General features: G+C 48.8%; 1 protein-coding gene across 1 annotated transcript; it reads right to left on the reverse strand.

Annotated features, from left to right (window-relative positions):
* Nucleotides 1–4,304: 4,304 nt before the first annotated feature.
* Nucleotides 4,305–15,233, reverse strand: LOC137479007 (vitamin D3 hydroxylase-associated protein-like). Its single transcript, XM_068199173.1, is given in 16 exon segments — nt 4,305–4,567; nt 4,570–4,618; nt 4,896–5,041; nt 5,864–5,972; nt 8,062–8,101; nt 8,731–8,774; nt 9,327–9,432; nt 9,903–10,000; nt 10,725–10,795; nt 10,798–10,831; nt 11,209–11,319; nt 12,332–12,641; nt 12,916–13,049; nt 13,386–13,529; nt 13,858–13,971; nt 14,950–15,233. Coding segments are annotated over 16 exon segments (1,797 nt in total). The 5' UTR covers nt 15,160–15,233; the 3' UTR covers nt 4,305–4,490.
* Nucleotides 15,234–17,133: the final 1,900 nt, after the last annotated feature.

Raw genomic sequence — 17,133 nt, forward strand, 5'->3', positions numbered from 1 at the left:
CAACCCTGCCCCTTAGACACTTGGTAAATGGTTAACACAGACAGACACAGCTGTGTCTGGACTGACTTGGCATTTCAAAGGGCACATTTTTCAGCAGGCACAGCTGCATTTTCAGATGGCCGGATGCTGCTGGGGAAAACCCTTCTCCTATCAATGTGCCAGCATTTCCACATCCTTCATGAGTCTGAGGTGTGGCTCCTCCTGCCACCACAAGGCCACAAATCTGAGGGAATCTAAAGGAGGGAATCTAAAGAGGGATGCCCCAAGTCAAATCTCAAGTCCACAGCAGAGGAGACAGACCAGCCTGACTCGCAGGTCAATATGCACTTCTCCATGTTGATTTTGTCACTTGAATTGATCCAAGACCAAGATCAAACCCACTAGTGGAGTTCAGATGAAAGCCATGACCCTTTTCACAAGGAGAAGAGCTGTGTCTGGGACCAGCTGTAAGAGCTGGTCTGGGATTTCATTGTGGCATCCACAACATGCCCTTCACTTTGACCATCCCTGAAAAAGGCAGTTAAACCAAGTCAGAGAGTCCCCTCCTGTTCCCAGCAAGACCTGCATCATCTTTGCTTGCAAGAGCCAAACTGCACTGATTCACTGTCAGCAGGTTCAGCTCTCAAGCAGGCTGGGCCTTTTCCGAAATTCTTATAACTGAACTGGTTTTTCCCTAAATTGCTAAGAAATATTTTTGTCAGCTTTGACCCCCTTTTGATTGAAATGACAAAGAATAAATCCTGACGGCTGTGTCTTGTGTTCATGTATTTGTAACCAAAACACTCTGATGCTCTTTTTAAAACTATTTGCAAAATGAGGCACATTAACTATACTGCTCTGAAAGAATTTTAAAGACATTTTACAAAATACCGAAATCATAGTGAAATGGGCTGGGCCCCTCTGGGGAATTTGTTCAAGTTGGTTCAGAGGGCTGAATAAATGTTTTCTGGGAACGCTCCAGTTTCTGACTCATTTCAGCCTGGAATATCCTTTGGAATCACAACACTTTCCTCAGTTCCAGTCCAACTCCACCAGCACTCACAGAACATAACAGCTAGCAGCTTTCTCCTACCTAAGCTGCAACTTTCCAAACACCAAGGACATCAGTTGAGAGGGGAGGGTCTGTCCCTAATAACCCTTTTTCACGTTGCTCAGCCAGGACCCTGCTGGCTTTTCCTGAATACACTGTGATAGGATGGGAAGAGAGAAGTCCCATGGCAACCCTCAGACCTCTGACAGCAGGGGCTGCTTTCTCTTCTGACCATCCCTACATTTTCCCCATTTTTATGGGTATTGCACTATTTTTCTTCAGATTTTCCATAGCCAAGCTGTATGAATCTTACTTAGAACTTGTCCAGCAAGGCAGAGACATGATCAGAAAGGTGCTGCAGAGAGCTGTTAGTAGTTCACCAGAAGTCCAGGAGCATTCCTATTTCTTCCATCATGTCTGGTGTCTTGCACAGGTCTGTCCCCACTGAGTGACAGCTGTGACTTTAGTGCCCTGATGGTGAGGGACTGGGATGTTCCCAGCTGCTCCCTGACTGGGCACAAATCTTACAGCAGGAACCTGGGCTTTCACTGGTCTCCCATGGGCAAGCAGGGAATGTGGGAAGCTGGTGAACTGTAACAGGAAAGAAAACAAAACAAAGAGCAAGCAGATTGAGACCCTGCTTGGAGGGGTGAGGATTTGTGCAGTAAACAGCTGTTTTAGAGTGAAAGATTTACCAATCCCAATTCTTGCTTTTTTTGTGTGTTTCAAGGGTGAGCATTGTTACGTTCAGGTGTTTTGTTTCACCTGCTTTTTGAACATTTGCTTTAAGCTTCTTCAACTACCACCTTCCTTGAAACTTCTTTGAAGTGAATATTTGGGATCCTCGGAATGTTTGTGTCCCTAATTTTCTCTGCCACTGCCTGCTACATAGAGAGCTCTGTGTACTTTGGATACTGTAAGGGGACAACTGACCCCTTCTAATCACTCATGTTCTGTTGGTGTAAGTCCTTCAAGGGTGTTTTATTTGCTTCTGGTGTTGTGATTATGCAACAATGTGAACTGCAAACTAAAGAAAAAGTCCTGCAAAATAAAGTAAAACCAAATAAAACCCCTGGATTTTCTGATGCCTCAATCTCTCAGCCTTGCTTGGTTATTTATCTGGCCACAGAATGAAAGGTGGATTAAGGAGGGCAGATTTAAATTATTAAAATCAAGAGGGAGGAGAAAAAAGGATCAAAGACCACAACCAGGGTATTGTGAAGATGAAAGAAACTAGTAAAAACAAAGCCCTTTTGGCCAAAGCAGCATTTGTACATAATTCTCTGGGACAGACCAAAGGCTGGACTTTGGTCAGTGCTAGGCAGCTGGACAAGCACTCTGCAAACACATGGTGCAGGGTGGCAAGGGCTGCCCAGCCCGAGCCAAAGCTCCTGCTGAAGGAGCTGCAGCAGCAGCACTGTGCTGGTGGGTGTGGAAGGGGCTGACATTCTTTTTCCAGCTTGGAGGAGGCCTGGAGGAAGAACTCTCCCGAAAACTTGAAGTTATGCCCTGCTAAAGGCCTTTCTTTGCTAGTGTTTCAGCACCTGACGTCACCAGACTGCTCTCAGCATCACCCTCCCCACCTTCCCCTACATTTATGCAGCAATGGCAACTGATGTCATGAACAGCCTGGCTGGAGAAGGGCCCTACATTTTACCCAGGAAGGTGCTTTGCTGTCTGCCCAGCTGAGGCATTTACCTGACCTGTAAATTACTGAACAGACCACTAAGACAGGTCCAAATATGTATCTTATTTCCCTTACATGCTTTCAACATTCTTCTGGATGTTTTCTCTACCTCATCCACTTCAGTGCCAGGAGAGTGTTATCTGAGCATCCATGCTCTCTACTTCAGCATCTGCTGGATCATAGGGAGAAATTCCCTTTGGCTGCTGGGTCTGGGAGTGAGTGCTGCAGGATCCTGAGATCTAGTGACTGGCTGGAGGCAGGAGAGAGGAGAGTGGGAGGAGCAGCAAACCCCTTCTAGAGCCATCCACAAGGAGCAGCTGGAATGCATAGCACAAGTATGCCTGGAGAAATTCCTTGTAGAAACAGGACTTTTTCACTTGGTTCAGCCTTGCAAAGATATGGAGAGATACAGGAGTGAAGGACACAGATCTTTCCTTGCAAAACAAGGTCTGTGCGTGCTCAGGTCTAGCCAGGGATGCTACCTGGCCAGATTTCTTATTTAATGGAGAGCTCCCGTCTTCCCTTTGAGAGGACAGCTAAAGACCCTTTGCTCCTGGCCTAAGAGGGTCACGGTCATTCCACAGGCTGCCCCCAGACCGGGGCTCGGTGGCTGGTGCCCCCAGCAGCAATCCTGCAGAGGCAGGGCATCTCCTCGGAGCAGGGTGTGCCACGGAGCTTCTCCCGGCTCCGCACGGATCAGAGGCTGGTGACTCAGGCTTCGTGACTGTCTGCTCCCCGTGTGACTCAGACCCGCTGCTGGCCACGGGAGGCAGCTGGATGACTGCAGCATCCCTGCACAGCCCCGGGGAGGCAGATGAACACCAAGGGCAGTGTCACTCCTTCTCTGTTCCGGCAGGCTTGGGGAAGGAGTCACCCTAATGAGCATTGCTAATGATCGTGCCTTATTTCAACACACACTTGTTTATTCAAAGCATCTCCTTCATCTTTCCCCCTTTGTCCTCCAGCCTCTTCTTCCACCTTGAGAGTGAAGGATGGGTCAAGAAACAGCACACGATTGTCACGGTGCTGCTGGAAGCACCAAACAGTGGAGTGGCCTAAGTGTAGCCACAGAAATGTTTTCTCATTTTCCCTGAAGTGTTTGTAGGCAATAAATCCCCATCTTTTCCCATTTCTTAACTGGAAGAAATAATGAGGAACAGGAGTGATGACAGATATTAACATTTCTCTCAGCTTTTGGTTAAACAGAGAACATTAAGCTTCGCAGTACACTCTGCACAGCTAAAGTGCTGGATGGTGTGGAGATCTTGACAGCAAATGAGTTCAGCAAGGGGACAAGTTTGTGAAGGAGAGCTCTCTTGGCAGCTATTTAAACCCATGGGCTGACTGCAAGTCTTTGTCAAAAAGTCTCTTGGCCAAACAATGGCACAGCCAGAGAGGGAATCCTGCACTTACCAGGTTATACTCTCCCACAAACATCTGCTCCTGCCCACTGCTGGAAGTAAAATATTGCAATAAAAAGCTCTTTGGTCTCACATGCTATAACAAATAATATTAAACTGTTGTTATTGAATCCCTTTGGTGCAGCATTAACTCTTTTCTTTTGTTTTTTTTGACTCAATTTAACAATGAAGGACAATTTAGACTGAGATGAGATTTTTGCAGACTATTTTTAAACAGAATTTAGTGCCACTTTATTAAAACATTACTTCAGAGTTTTCAACTCACTATCTCCTTTGCTTCATATCAGGTAAGAGGGCTGGAGTGAAGGGCAGGGAATGAAAAGCCATCACACTGGAGGCTGGCTCCCAGGAATCACACGTTTCTCTTCATGCCACGGGCAAGAGCCTCCACCTCCTTCATGAAGCGCGGGCACGGCTCCTCCTGCCACGCAGAGCCACGCACTGCACGGCCACGGGCAGCCCCACGGCTCCTTCCACAGCCTGCAAAAGTTCAGGCCACTGCTGAGTCAGGGCACTGGGGCAGGCATGGGACACTGCAGGAAGGGAGGGCAGAGGAAGGCAAGCGAGGGCACAGCTGCCGGGCTGACAAACACCAGCCCTGCTGCACCACGGGGTGCTGAAACAGCGGGTGCAAACTGCGCTGCTAAACAAGCTCTGGCTTGTCCACACTCTCACTGGAGATGTAGACAAGCCTTGGGACCATGTCCCAGAGGTGTCACTCTGCTGGTTCTAAGACTTGAGCTCTTTTCCTGCTGACCTCTCTCAGCCTCTTGTCCCAGGGGTCTCTGTGGTGCCCTCGGTAGTGCTTCAGTTCTTCTTTGTTGGCTCTCGTGACCGTGCTGACCGCCACCACCCCAGCAGGGAAGTTCAACACATTGTACAGATTGGTGTAGGAGCTTGCAGCTGGAACAGAGCATGCAAAATGGCAAAATTTAATGTGCTGGGCCAGCAATGACCTTCAGATGGTAACCTGAGTTGCAGGAATTGCAGACTGGAGTTGCTGGTCCAGAGGAGGCCCTGAAAACATGCTGCTTCAAAGGGACTTTTGATGGAGAGGTTTGAGTGACAGAGAGCAGAGTGACCTGTGCCTTCACCTGTCACTCGTGTGGAGATTAGATGTACTCTGCGAGGGACCAATTCAGAGTCTGCATCTATCCCTGGGGGAAAATCCCAGCTACCTTTGGAAGATATTCCTGATGTCCAGTTATGTAACATCACCATGGGGATTTTGGATCCCAAAAGATCAGTGCTAGAGGGATGGAGGACCCTGACTGTTTGCTGGAAGCTCTAAAAAAGGCCTTTTTCTGCATGTCACACACACTGAGCCTTCCTGCTGTCTGCCGAGTCTTGGGAAATGTGAGACAGCTGCATCCAAAAGAGCCTGGTCTTGTACCAAAATCTACCACAGCTGTCCTCGCTGCCACTCTCTGCTGCAGGAGCAGCTCTGGGGCTTTCTGCAGCAGAAAAACAGGGAAAACTCACCAATAAACAACTGGGACAAAGGGAACACTTAGTGCTGCCCCAGAATTATCCAAGCATCTTCAGCTCAGATGAGGTGGAGGTGTGAGAAAACCCACCCAGAGGCCTCTCCTTTGCTTTCTCCCAGAGGGAAGAGCCAGCACCGTGCATGGTTTGGAGAATGTCCACGGGACTCAAGTGTCCTGCTGCAGCTCTGCCCACAAACACGACCGTGGGTGTGTGCAGAGGCTCCTCAGGGGACATTACCAAAGAGCTTCCAAGCGTAGCCGTGGTTGAAGGCTGTCCCCAGCACGGGACAAAGGATCACATCCAGCCTTAGCTGCCTCCACTTGGTGATGAACTCAGTGCGGTAAGCCTGGAAGGAAAGGCACAGAAGATAACAGATGTGTCTGTTGGACAGCAGTGGCAGATCAATGCTGACACAGAGGAAGAGGAGGGAGAAAGCCTTCCTGGATACAATAAAAACATTACTTAAGATAAAATCTGAACTGTGCTTTGAAAGGGTCAAGGGAGCTCGTTCTTCCATTTTTAGGTTTCCTGTCAGAATACCATGTGCTGCCCAGACCTAGACATTAATGCTAGGTGTGTGGCTCAGAACTGATTTGTTTGAGTATTAACCCAATCCTTTCCATGAACAGCTTTGCTTTAGAATTATATCGAATGGAGATCAACAGCAGTTTGTTTGGATGACTAAAAAGTCACATTTCCTAAAAGCTTTTGTTATTCTGGTATAAGTATTAAAAGACTTGATGCCAAAATACTTCCACAAAACCTTCTTTCATTCTGCTTGAGGATACAGGTAAGGAAAGGAAAGAGCAAGAGACATTTGGGCAAGCCCCAGGACATCCTCCACAACACAGGAGGCACAGCTTCAGGATTGTACTGCAGCTCCAAGAGAGACCCGGATTTGTAGTCTGGTTTACCCCAGCTTTGCTGAACATCAGGCAATGAGTGAATCCATCCCCAAAGAGATGCCCCACTTTGTCTTAGCAAATGGACACAGATGGAACCACAGTGTTTCTGCAGCCGTTTTCTGGCTACAGGGACACATCTGTGCCATGGCCCAGCCCCCGTCCTGCACAACCCTTTCACAGCAAGTGTTCTGTACAAGAGCCTTCCAGCTCTCTCACAAAAGGCCTGGCCTCGGGGCTATTATTTAGTCTGACCTCAATTTCCACCTGCAGTCTGAGATCCTTCCTGCTGAAAGTTCAACAAATGAGATGTGTTTCCAGGAAATACAGTCACTGCAGCTAACCTGATTTTTTTTTTCCCTGAGAGAAAAGCTGGTCACTAGCCAAAGTTTTGAATCAGCTCTTGTTTGCAGTAGATGAAAACAAGTGAATATGGTTTCACTGAACTGCAACAATTCAAAATATCTCTGAAACCATCAAACCTTCTAAAATGTTTTCTTTTTTCCTTTTTTGGTTTGGTTTTTGTTTGTTTGGTTGGTTTTGTGGTGGCTCTTTTTTGTGTGTTTTGTTGGTTTGTCTTGGTTTTTCTATGTTAATTTGTTGGGTTTGGCTCCGTGGGTCTTTTTTTTCCAGAAATGGTAGAGGAAACTGTTTTTACCTTAAAAAAAACCCGATTCCCATTTCATTTTCAAGCACTCCTACCAGTGACAAGGCAGCTTTTTAGGAGTTTTTCCTCTGCCCTATAATTTGTCAGACCACAGTGCACATCCATGGAGAGAGTGGCACTGACAGAGGCTGGTGGTGCAGGCTGGGGGGATGCTTCTCCTTGGGGAGGATTGTGAGGGTGTCCCAGGGAACACAGATCCTGGCTTGTGGGAGGACACCAAAACAGCCTCTTCAGCGTTGCAAAACACCATCTGAAAGAGGATACTCTCTATAAATAGACAGAGGCAGCGGAAAATACCAGAGAGGAGAGGTGCTATTTAAACCCAAGGACAAAAATAAAATAAGGATAAACTAGAAGGGAGTAAAGAGCAAAGGAAACAAGATGGTTTTCAACCATCAGAGCAGAGATAAGAGGAGGCAGTCAATAAAACCAAATTGAAGCATAAAACTCAGCTGGTTTAAAAGAGGAACCGGGTCAGCTTGTGGCAGCACTGGATGCAGTTGTCCAGGAAAAAGCTTCCTGTCTGAGGTTCCTGATCTCAAATGAGTTCATAAGGAAGCTACCTAAGTCACAGAGTTCATATACAAAATTTTTGACTTCTAATATCTCTGCTTGATAGTTCAAGAATGGCCTTAGGTCAGGACAGTAACACTTAATACCTGAAATGCAGAATTCACAACAAGAGACAGAAAAGACAAAGTGAAGCCTCATCTTTAGTGGCTTGTTCTATGCTGTTTTTTCTTAGACAGTGCAGGGCAAACTATAGTGAATAATTTCCAACCCCAAGTCCATCACAGAGTGCAAAGCAATTGCTTAGAAACTTTGGAGACCACTCAGTATAGTAAAAAAAAATAAAGCCACATTACTGCCACTGCTCCATGCTGATCCCAGAGGTTTTTGGCAGATCTGGAAAGGTGGCAGAATTAATGAGCTTTGTGACTGTGGCAACAGAAAACAACTAAGAAAATGCACAGACAGCTCATTTTTAGGGTAACTGCATGACCTTTCTGGGAACAAGCAATGGTACCACCCAGCTGATCCCCTGGTGCACACATGCTTACAGGTGCATCAAAAGAGCTTTTGTTAAAGCATGCCAGAAGACCTGGATAAAAATCAGTATTCTACATTCATTTGCTACCAGTTTGGTCTGTCTGCGCCTCTTTTGGAGGTGCAGGCACCTCACACCACACTGCATGTGCCAGCAGAGACCTCTGCATTAACTTGGCATGTGATGCTCTGGGGACCACCCAGACAGGGAAAACAGCCCTTATCTCCCTGTGCTGATCTCCAGGGAGTCATCCTAGCCCTGTCACTCTGAGGATCCTTAAGCTCTTAAACACCATCTGGCTGAGAAGCCCTGGATAAGCCAGTGCTGAGCCCAGGTGGTGCAGAGGCAGCACACACCCACCTGGCTCAGCCTGTGCCACACAGCTCTGTGGCAGGGCTTTGCACAGCCAGCTGCCATCTACCTGCATGAGTGGGTGGGCACAGCCAAGCACATCCCCCTTCTCCAGAGGTATCCCAGTGTGTCTTACCCCACTCCACAGAGAGTGCTGAGATCCTGAGCAATTCGTGGGTACTTTTGGAGGAAAGAGAAAAACTTGGGTTTAGTCAACAACAATGCAGCTGGAGTAGCTGGCTACCCTGTGACTGCATTTTGGGCATCTGTCTTGTCCTAGCAGAAGTGGCTCTGAAGGACAGGCCAGTTCCAGTGAAGAGGGTTTACTCCCACAATAATTTACACATTTAATCACTACAACTCATGCAAAAAAAGGCTCTAGACCACACTATTAGTCCTGGAAATAATTTTCTGGATGTGGGAAGGCTGTTTGGATCCTTGCTAGTGATATCCATTCTCCTGGAGCTCATTGCTGGAAGGGCCATATGCTCACAGGTTTTCTGAGAAAGGATCATATTTCAACCGCCCCATGCAAAACTCCCATAAAAGGCTGTCAAACTCACTTGATAAGTTCAGCTTGGGTTTAAGAATCAAATGTATTTCATTATGAAGCCCATCAGGCAATTAACATGAAGCAGCCAAGCATTCCTGGGTGGTACAACTTACCTCCCTGCACAAGGAAACCTCCCCACCTTGCAGATCTCCTATAACACAGGTGAGACACATCCACACACTTATTATGAGTTTCAACATGATAGCCAAGATCCTTTTCACCACAGCAGGAAGCCTGTAAGTATTGTACTGGGATTTCAGGTTGGGATCCACGATGTCTCCTTTGCTGGAAGAGCAGAGAGGGAAAAAGTCAGGACAAGTCACCTGTAGACAAGTCACAGAGCAATAGGAACAGCGCTGCTCCCAAAGTAGGGTTGGAGGGGAGTTGCTAGAAGAAAAAAATCTGCCCATTTCAACAGAAAACACTGAGCAATAAATGCTGAGGTATAAATGTTCATGGCAAAAGTGACAGATAAATCAGTACTTCACTGCCTGTGTCATCAGGGCCATAAAAGTTCTGGGGGGCTTTGCAGTGGTGGGGTCATGCACAGCCCTGGGCATGCTGAGGTGAGAGAGTGGCTGGGTGGGCACCCAGCATGTTAGCTGTGTGTGTGAGCTGCCTGCTGCTCGTGCTAGAGCCACCCTGCCAGAAACTGCTCCTCTGCTGCTCATTATTCAGTCTGCATGCTCTGGATGCAGCCACTGGCCTCACAGTTGCAGGTTTCACAGCCCACACAGCAATGGGGTTTTACTCACAAGCAGTCCACCAGGTGGGCGGCCCCATCGGAGAAAATCCCTGTGGTGAACAGCTCATCCACCATGTAGCCAATCTTTGGTGGGGCAAAGGGAACAAGCTGCAAGAAAACCATCCCTGTCCAAGAGGCAGCAAAGGTGAATGACTCAGAGAGCCCTCTGTGAGCCTCCCTGCCTCACCAGTGGTCACCAGAGGTCAGTGGGAAGTGGTGGGAAACTTACACCTTCCTTGGCTGCTCTAGGACAGCATGGCCTCATTTTCATCTGCCTGATGTCCTTTCCCATTAGCCCTATGCAAGGCATTAATACATACTGGGACCTGGCAGAGGCTCCACTCCTCCACACTCTTCGAGAAGAATTCTTAGAAACTTTAAACCACCAATTTTAAATCTTCTTCAAATTGTTTTGCATCATTGGAGCAGCTACCATACAGAAATTTCCACTGGTGGAACCACAGAAAAATGTAGGCTAAAATAAGTCCCTGGAGGGTCAACTGCTCCAACCTCCTTCCCACTTACCCACTAAGAAATCTACAAGCTGTGTTTAACAGCTGAGGGATCACTGAAACTGTTTTGAATTTGATATTTATGGGAACACCAAGCACGATGGAAACAACAGTGCTTGGGGCGACGTGCAGATATCTGAGCATAATTATCACGTCTGCTAGGCCAGAACTACAAGCAAGATCACTGCAGTTTAGAAAACAAGCTGTTGCATTTGCCTTTCTCTTTTACAGGGAGCAATAGTGGAGATGGAAAGTAATTTATCCAGACTTTGTTAGGAGCAGGGTAAGAGCTCCAGAAAACCACAGGCATGGACACCCACCGCATGCCCTGCATCCTGGAGGAGCTTCCTCGTGTGCTGGACAGCCCGTTTCATGCTAGGCGAGGGCTGGAATACCCGATGCCAAGAGGCTTTGACCTGGTGTAAACCTGTGAGAAGAGGAGCCATGGTTGCACCCAGGAGAAGAGCAAGACTGGGCTGCTCCCCGGGCTCAGGGAGGCACCAGCTGAGCTCTCCTGGGTTGGGGGAATGGTGGGAGGAACAGGGCTGGTGAAAAGCAGTGCTGTCCAGAGCACAGCTCTGCAGCAATGGTCCTTGGTATGGTCTTTTCCACAGCACCTCCTGCCTGCCAATCCTGCTGTGTGGCTGCTTCTTGGGGTCACTCATGCTGGGTGCGCTCTGTCCACCAAGGTGTGTGCTTCCCTGTGTCCTTTGCTATCTTGGACATGAAACTGGGTTAGGAATTTCCAGAGATTGTTCTTTGTTGCTGGGCGTGTGGAGACATGGGAGTGCCTCTGAGCCTTACCTGCTCGTTGAAGGGGATGGGGGGCATGGTGGGGTCCAGCTGGAACATCTCCTGGCAGAGCAGAGCCATCATGCACAGGGCCAGGCTGTGCACGTCCCTCGCCATGGGCCCCCAGCATGCCCGTCACTGCGAGCACAAAGGGCCTGTCGCTGCAGCCAGGTGGGCTGGTGCTGGCACAGAGCTACTGGTGGGGCTCCAGCATGGGGGAGTTTCAGGTCAGGGAGAAGAAGTGGGGAATGAGTGTAACGAGCAAGGAGGTCCAGCAGGAATCATCTGTCAGTCTCAGAGCAGAGGCAGCCTGACGAGCCTAATGACCTCCTGGGCCAGGCTTCTGCAGTCCTGAGGAGAGAGGGCTGCAGCCTTCCCACCAATGCTGCCTGGCAGCAGCTGAAGCTGTCAGTCTCCTGGCAGCATCTCCAGTGAGACAGCCTAGGCCTTTGGCATACACATCTCACACCTCTCCTGCCACGTATTGCACTCCTGATTCCATTCCATCATTGCACTGATTCCATCCTGCTGAGGTTCAGCCAACACATGGAACAGAACAAATGGTGCAAAGTGCCATGACACGAGGCTGTTTTAATAGGTCACTGCTTTGGCTGGCTGTGAGGCACAGAGCAGAGCTAGCACGCTTGCTAGCATTTCAGTGATTGGAGATGTAAGAGGCAAAGGTTTGACGTAGTAACATCATCATGGACTCACCTGATTGTATTCCTATGAGAGCACCAACGACTCCCTGTGTGCTGGGAACATAATAGGAGAAGCAGATTAGCAGCAGGCTGTAGGGCAAGTCACCATGCTGAGTTGCAATCTTCCCATTTGCCCTCAACCAAATCTAGGAAGAAAAAAGTTCCAGCAAAGACTCGACACCTCCTAAGCTATGAAGAAGACTTACATGGTCTGGAAGATGCTAGGGACAGTATTTATTAATCTCTTTTCCCTGGTGCAACTAACTCCTTATCTATGGGCAAACCACCTCTGATAATCAGAAAACTCTTACAAGCAAATCAAGGGCTGGCAAACATCTGAAAAGGAGATCATCCTGTAGTATTTGCTTTCAGCTGTTGTGATACAGATTGAAGTCATCTTGTGTTATGAACAGAGAAAGTTCAATGCTAACTTAACCCTGGAGGAAACCACGGGCACTAATACAGTTTGATGCACTGTGGGGGACACCTTGCAGCCTCCACAGTGGGTGGAAGAAGAGGACAGGAGCTGGGATGTACCTGATCCTGTTGCCTGTGGGTTTGAGGCCGCAGAGCCTGCAGAAGCTGGAGGGCAGGCGGATGCTGCCAGCCACATCTGAGCCCATGCCCAGGATGGAGCCTCCCCCTGCGATCAGAGCTGCCTCCCCTCCCGAGGAGCCCCCGGGGCTCTTCTGGGGGTTGAAAGGGTTCAATGTCTGCCCAAAAATGAGGTTGCTGCAGTCGTAGCTGGGGAGAGGAAAATCAGCAGGTGAGTGAGGTACTTCTGCCTCTGCAAACCATAAATGCAGGGCATAGAGCATCGTGCAGGGATGGGTGTGGAATTAAGGTAGAATTGGCATGAAGTAGATTTGTTGAGACAGCTGAATTTAAGAAGGAAGAGGCATCAAATATGAGAGAAATCATTTTAGATCAAAGTAAGGAGGCAATTAACATGCTTGATTAGCTTGGACAGCAAGAGGCACGTGTCATGGTGTTTCCATGAAGGCAAACATGGCATTACTTTATCATGGTCTGTGGGATGTTGGTTTTCACAAAGGGGATTCCCCCCTGGTGCTTTAGAACTTGGACAATGATGCTATCGTCTTCCTTCACTTGGCCCAGAAATTTCACCATCCCTCCAGAGGAGATGTGGCCCTTGGGAATGGGAAACAAAGCTCAAAGGAGAGATGCTGTTTGGAGCTGTGACAAAAGCAGACCTAATTTGTCATGCCTCTTGTGGCAAAGCTCCCACCTAACTTTTCTTAGAGGCAAAACAGGACCTGACTATCCCAGGGAAAACCAGATCAGCACAGGTTACAAGTTTCTGCAGAAACCAAAATTTTAATCATAAGAAGGGCAGGTTTGCTGGCCCCACAATATTGGATCCAGAACATCCTTGTCTGAGGGAACTCTTAGCCAGTCCTGATGAGGATGGGACATGCTGGCCTGTTCCCAGACCCACGGCAAAAGGCAGAGGAACTGGGGATGTACCTTGCAGTTAATGTGGTCCTTGATGCTGATGGGAATGCCATAGAGCAGCCCCTTCTCTTTTTGCGTCTTCAGTTTCTGCAGCTGATCCTCACATTCATGAATGAAGTCTGTCACACAGTTCACCTCCCGATTCACCTCCAAAGCCTCTCCAGGACAGAGAAGAGCAGCAAGACAGATGAATGCATGGAAGGAGACATTACATATTGAGTTTTCAAGCTGAATTTTCAACCTTCTCAAAACCAGCATTACTGAGATCTTACCTATAATCTTTACATGTTTATTTCTGAGATGCTTTTCTGCCCTGGATTCTGTCCTGCTTATTTGCCTGTAAGCCACCCTTCAGACATAACAGTACCAAAAATTGTAATCCCCAGCATTGCTGCTTCTCTCAGCAAATGAGCTGATTTTAATTTGAAAGCCCCACTGTAGGAGAGCCCTGCAGCATCTCTGCCATGCTGGAGGTATCATTCACCTTGTCCATGTAGGAGTAGAGGACATTTTCTGGGGACGGGGACCCCTCCTTCAGCTTCTCTGCCAGCTCCACCATTGTCAGTGAGAGGATTTGCGAGGTCTGGGTGTCTGGGTTCTGCAAAGGGTGGAGAATTGGGTACAGAGGGAAGAAAAACACAGAAAAGGTTGGTTAAGGCTGCAAATACCCAATTCTAACATCTGCCCAGCAATCACCTTGAGTGGAAAATTCTAGGATATATGCCCTGTAGACATGCAGACCTCCCACAGAGCACTGTGTGTGCTGGAGTAGGGAATTTACAGATGGGGAATTTTCTGAGTCTTAGTTCATAAAGCCAAAACCAAAGCAGGCAGAAAGCTGCACCTTGACTGGAGAGTTGCATGAACCTGTAAGAGTGGTTAGACCTGTCTCTGTTTACTCTCTTATAGGCCTTCACTCCCCTTCTAACTCTAACTCACTGAATAGCAGTTCAACCAGCTAAAGTTTTACAAAATTTATCATTAACAAGGGAAAAAAAAAACCACGTGGGCTGTTTGCAACCTCCCTTCCAAGAAAAGAATAGCAGGAAGTATTTCTTCTAGGTTTAAGACAATTCTAAGTCGTGACCTCCTAAAATCCAGGTGCTTCTTTACCTGGGCATGGGCAGAAGGAAATGGCTTTTGGTTACTGATGTGCAGATGTTGGAAGGATGTGGAACCCCTTGTACTTTGAGGATGATGGGGCAGACAGATCCCTAAGGAGGGGCAGAGGAAAGAGGATGGGAGAGGAAAGGCTTGGCAGTAGGGATGGATGAGGAGAATGGGGTGGGAGGTCTGGGGTGGTGACCTGATTGAGAAGGTTCCAAGCTCCAATTTTTCTTTCATCCTCAGGATTTCCTCGATGGGTCTGTATTGAGAAATACTTAACTTACACTGTCTTTTGTGGGAGGGCCTTTTGAGGCAATGGAAGGTGATGACCCTCACAAAACCTTGGGTTGGTGATGCTCCAAAACATGCCCGTGCCCCAGCCACCATTCACAGAGGGATTGATCAGAGCTCCCCCATTTCTTTGGTTATCTGAATTATAATCCCTTCCTTGTACATACCCCAAATTTACCTCTTGTTTAAGCCTGCGAGCTGCCTTCTCCATTCTCTCCACGGCCAGATGCCGAGACCTCCTTGCCTCATCCATCTTCTGCTGGACCTGCCTCCTTCCCAGCCATTTCAGAAGCACCACAGCTGCAGCTGAGCTGCAGAGCAGAGCCGAGAGGGCACGGACGTCTCCCCAGGATGGATCCAGGACCTGCCACAGTCGCTCTTGGGTCATGACTTCTGTCTCTTAAGCCCAGCTGCAGACACCTGGCTCTCCCACCTACTCCTCGGAGGGCTGATGAATGCAGACTCTGCGCTTGCCTACTGTGCAGGATCAGCTCTGAAGCAGAGTTGCTTTAATAAAGCCCAGGAATGGACTTTGCAGACCGTGGACTTTGAAAGGGTCTGGCTGCTGGAGCAGCTGTGGGTCAGGCTGCAAAGCAGAGTGCTCAGCTTACTCAGCCTGGGGGGTGTCCCCAAGGCAGGGGTGTCCCCAAGGCAGGGGTGTCCCCAAGGCTGTGTCTCCCCCAGCCAGTGGCTGTACCTGACTTCACACAGAGCTGAATGCCAGCAATGCCCAGCTCTGGGCTGGCCCTGCTATACCCACGTGTAGTAATTAATGAACACTTAAGCCCATTAGCAAGCAGTGCTCAGCTATCATCCCTGTCCCTCAGGCAGCACCACCTGCAGCCCTGTGAGCCTGGGAAAACTTAATTCTGCTTGTCCTGGGGATCCTCATGTAGGGAGTCAAAGTGTCCCTGTGGAGAGATGGGAGCTCAGGAGAATCAGGAGAATGAAGGTGCAACAGTGACATTGGGAATGCAGTGTGGAAGGAACTCTCTGAAAGTGCCTTCAAGGAGTGACTGCTCTGTATCACTTTCAAGAAAAGCCCCTTTGAAAAACCTTTTGGCAATCTGAATCAGAGGACAAGCACTTTTGGAAAATCCCCTCTGATGGATCCAGAGTCTGCTCTCCTGTTTTTAACCCAGCCTCCAGCCAGCAGAATGCAAAGGAGCTGGACCATGTAGTTGTACCAGCTGCCCCTCGCCATGGGTGCTCCCCTGCCCAGGACTGTTCTGTGGCTTAGTGCGAAAAGGAGAGGCTGAAAAAATTAAGCTTCTCTCGATTCTCAAGCACCTGCAAGCCCACAGGGAAGGGACAGGGGATGCCTCTGAGAGCTCATTGCCAAGAGGCAAGGCAGCCCCCCTATTTCTGGAGAGATGCTGGCTCTGCTCCAGTCAGCACAGCTTGTAAGGGGAGAGCGTCCAGAGTAACCATTGCTCTCTGGTGGAGGGGTCTCATTTGGGAACTGAAGCCAGTGGTTCTGCTGCTGTATTGTGTTACCTTCTTGCCTATTACAGACATGTCCTGAGGGATTATTCCTGTGGCAGCAGGGAGCAAGCTTGAGGAAGACGTGAGACCTTGCAGAGAAACTGCTGACAGGACAACTGAGGAGGATCCTCCCTATTTGGACATGTCGGGCAGCAAAATGAGCGAAACAACTCAGTGGGGACATCACCAACCTCTCCCCACTGACCGGTCTTCATTGCCCCATCCCAGCCTTCAGTGCTTCAGTGCTGCCACTCACACCAACCTCTTGCTGCCCAGGCTGGGCTGGGAGCAGCCTGCAGCTGGCCCTTGTGGCAGCCTCAAGTCCCCAAAGCCACCCAGCAGCTCCAGCCTCACCTGGTGCACTGTCCCATGGTCATGGGCATGGCTTGCTGGAGATCTTCCTTCAGGGCTTCCAGTGAGGAATAATTACAGGTTCAGGTTCACTGGTGGCTCCATGGTTTGGACTACTGCACCCTGCCCACCTCCATGCCAGGGAGAGAGTGGTTAAACCAGCAGTGATGTGGTGCTTGGCTCCGAGAGCAGGAGTGCAGGTGGCACTGCCTTTCCTGGGACAAGTCATCCAGGCTTGAATTTTAAAACAAACATATCCAGCATTTTTCGTGTGGGAAGAAAGCACCTCTAACCCCACCCAGGCTCTTCTGGGCTTGGCTTTACATTGCATTCAGTCATGGGATGCCTGGAGCTCCCTCCCTCCTAAAGCTTGCTGATAAAGAACTGTGGGGGTCCTTGGGGGTTGCTTTCTCCTTGGCTGTGATAAACACCATCCCAAGCCCTTCAAAACACTCCATGCTTTTGCATGGTTTAAACTACTATACTACAGTAAAAACCCAAACAATTTTGCATGGTTTAAACTACT

The sequence above is a fragment of the Anomalospiza imberbis genome, chromosome 9 (genome assembly GCF_031753505.1).
Source record: "Anomalospiza imberbis isolate Cuckoo-Finch-1a 21T00152 chromosome 9, ASM3175350v1, whole genome shotgun sequence".
NCBI lineage: Eukaryota > Metazoa > Chordata > Aves > Passeriformes > Viduidae > Anomalospiza > Anomalospiza imberbis.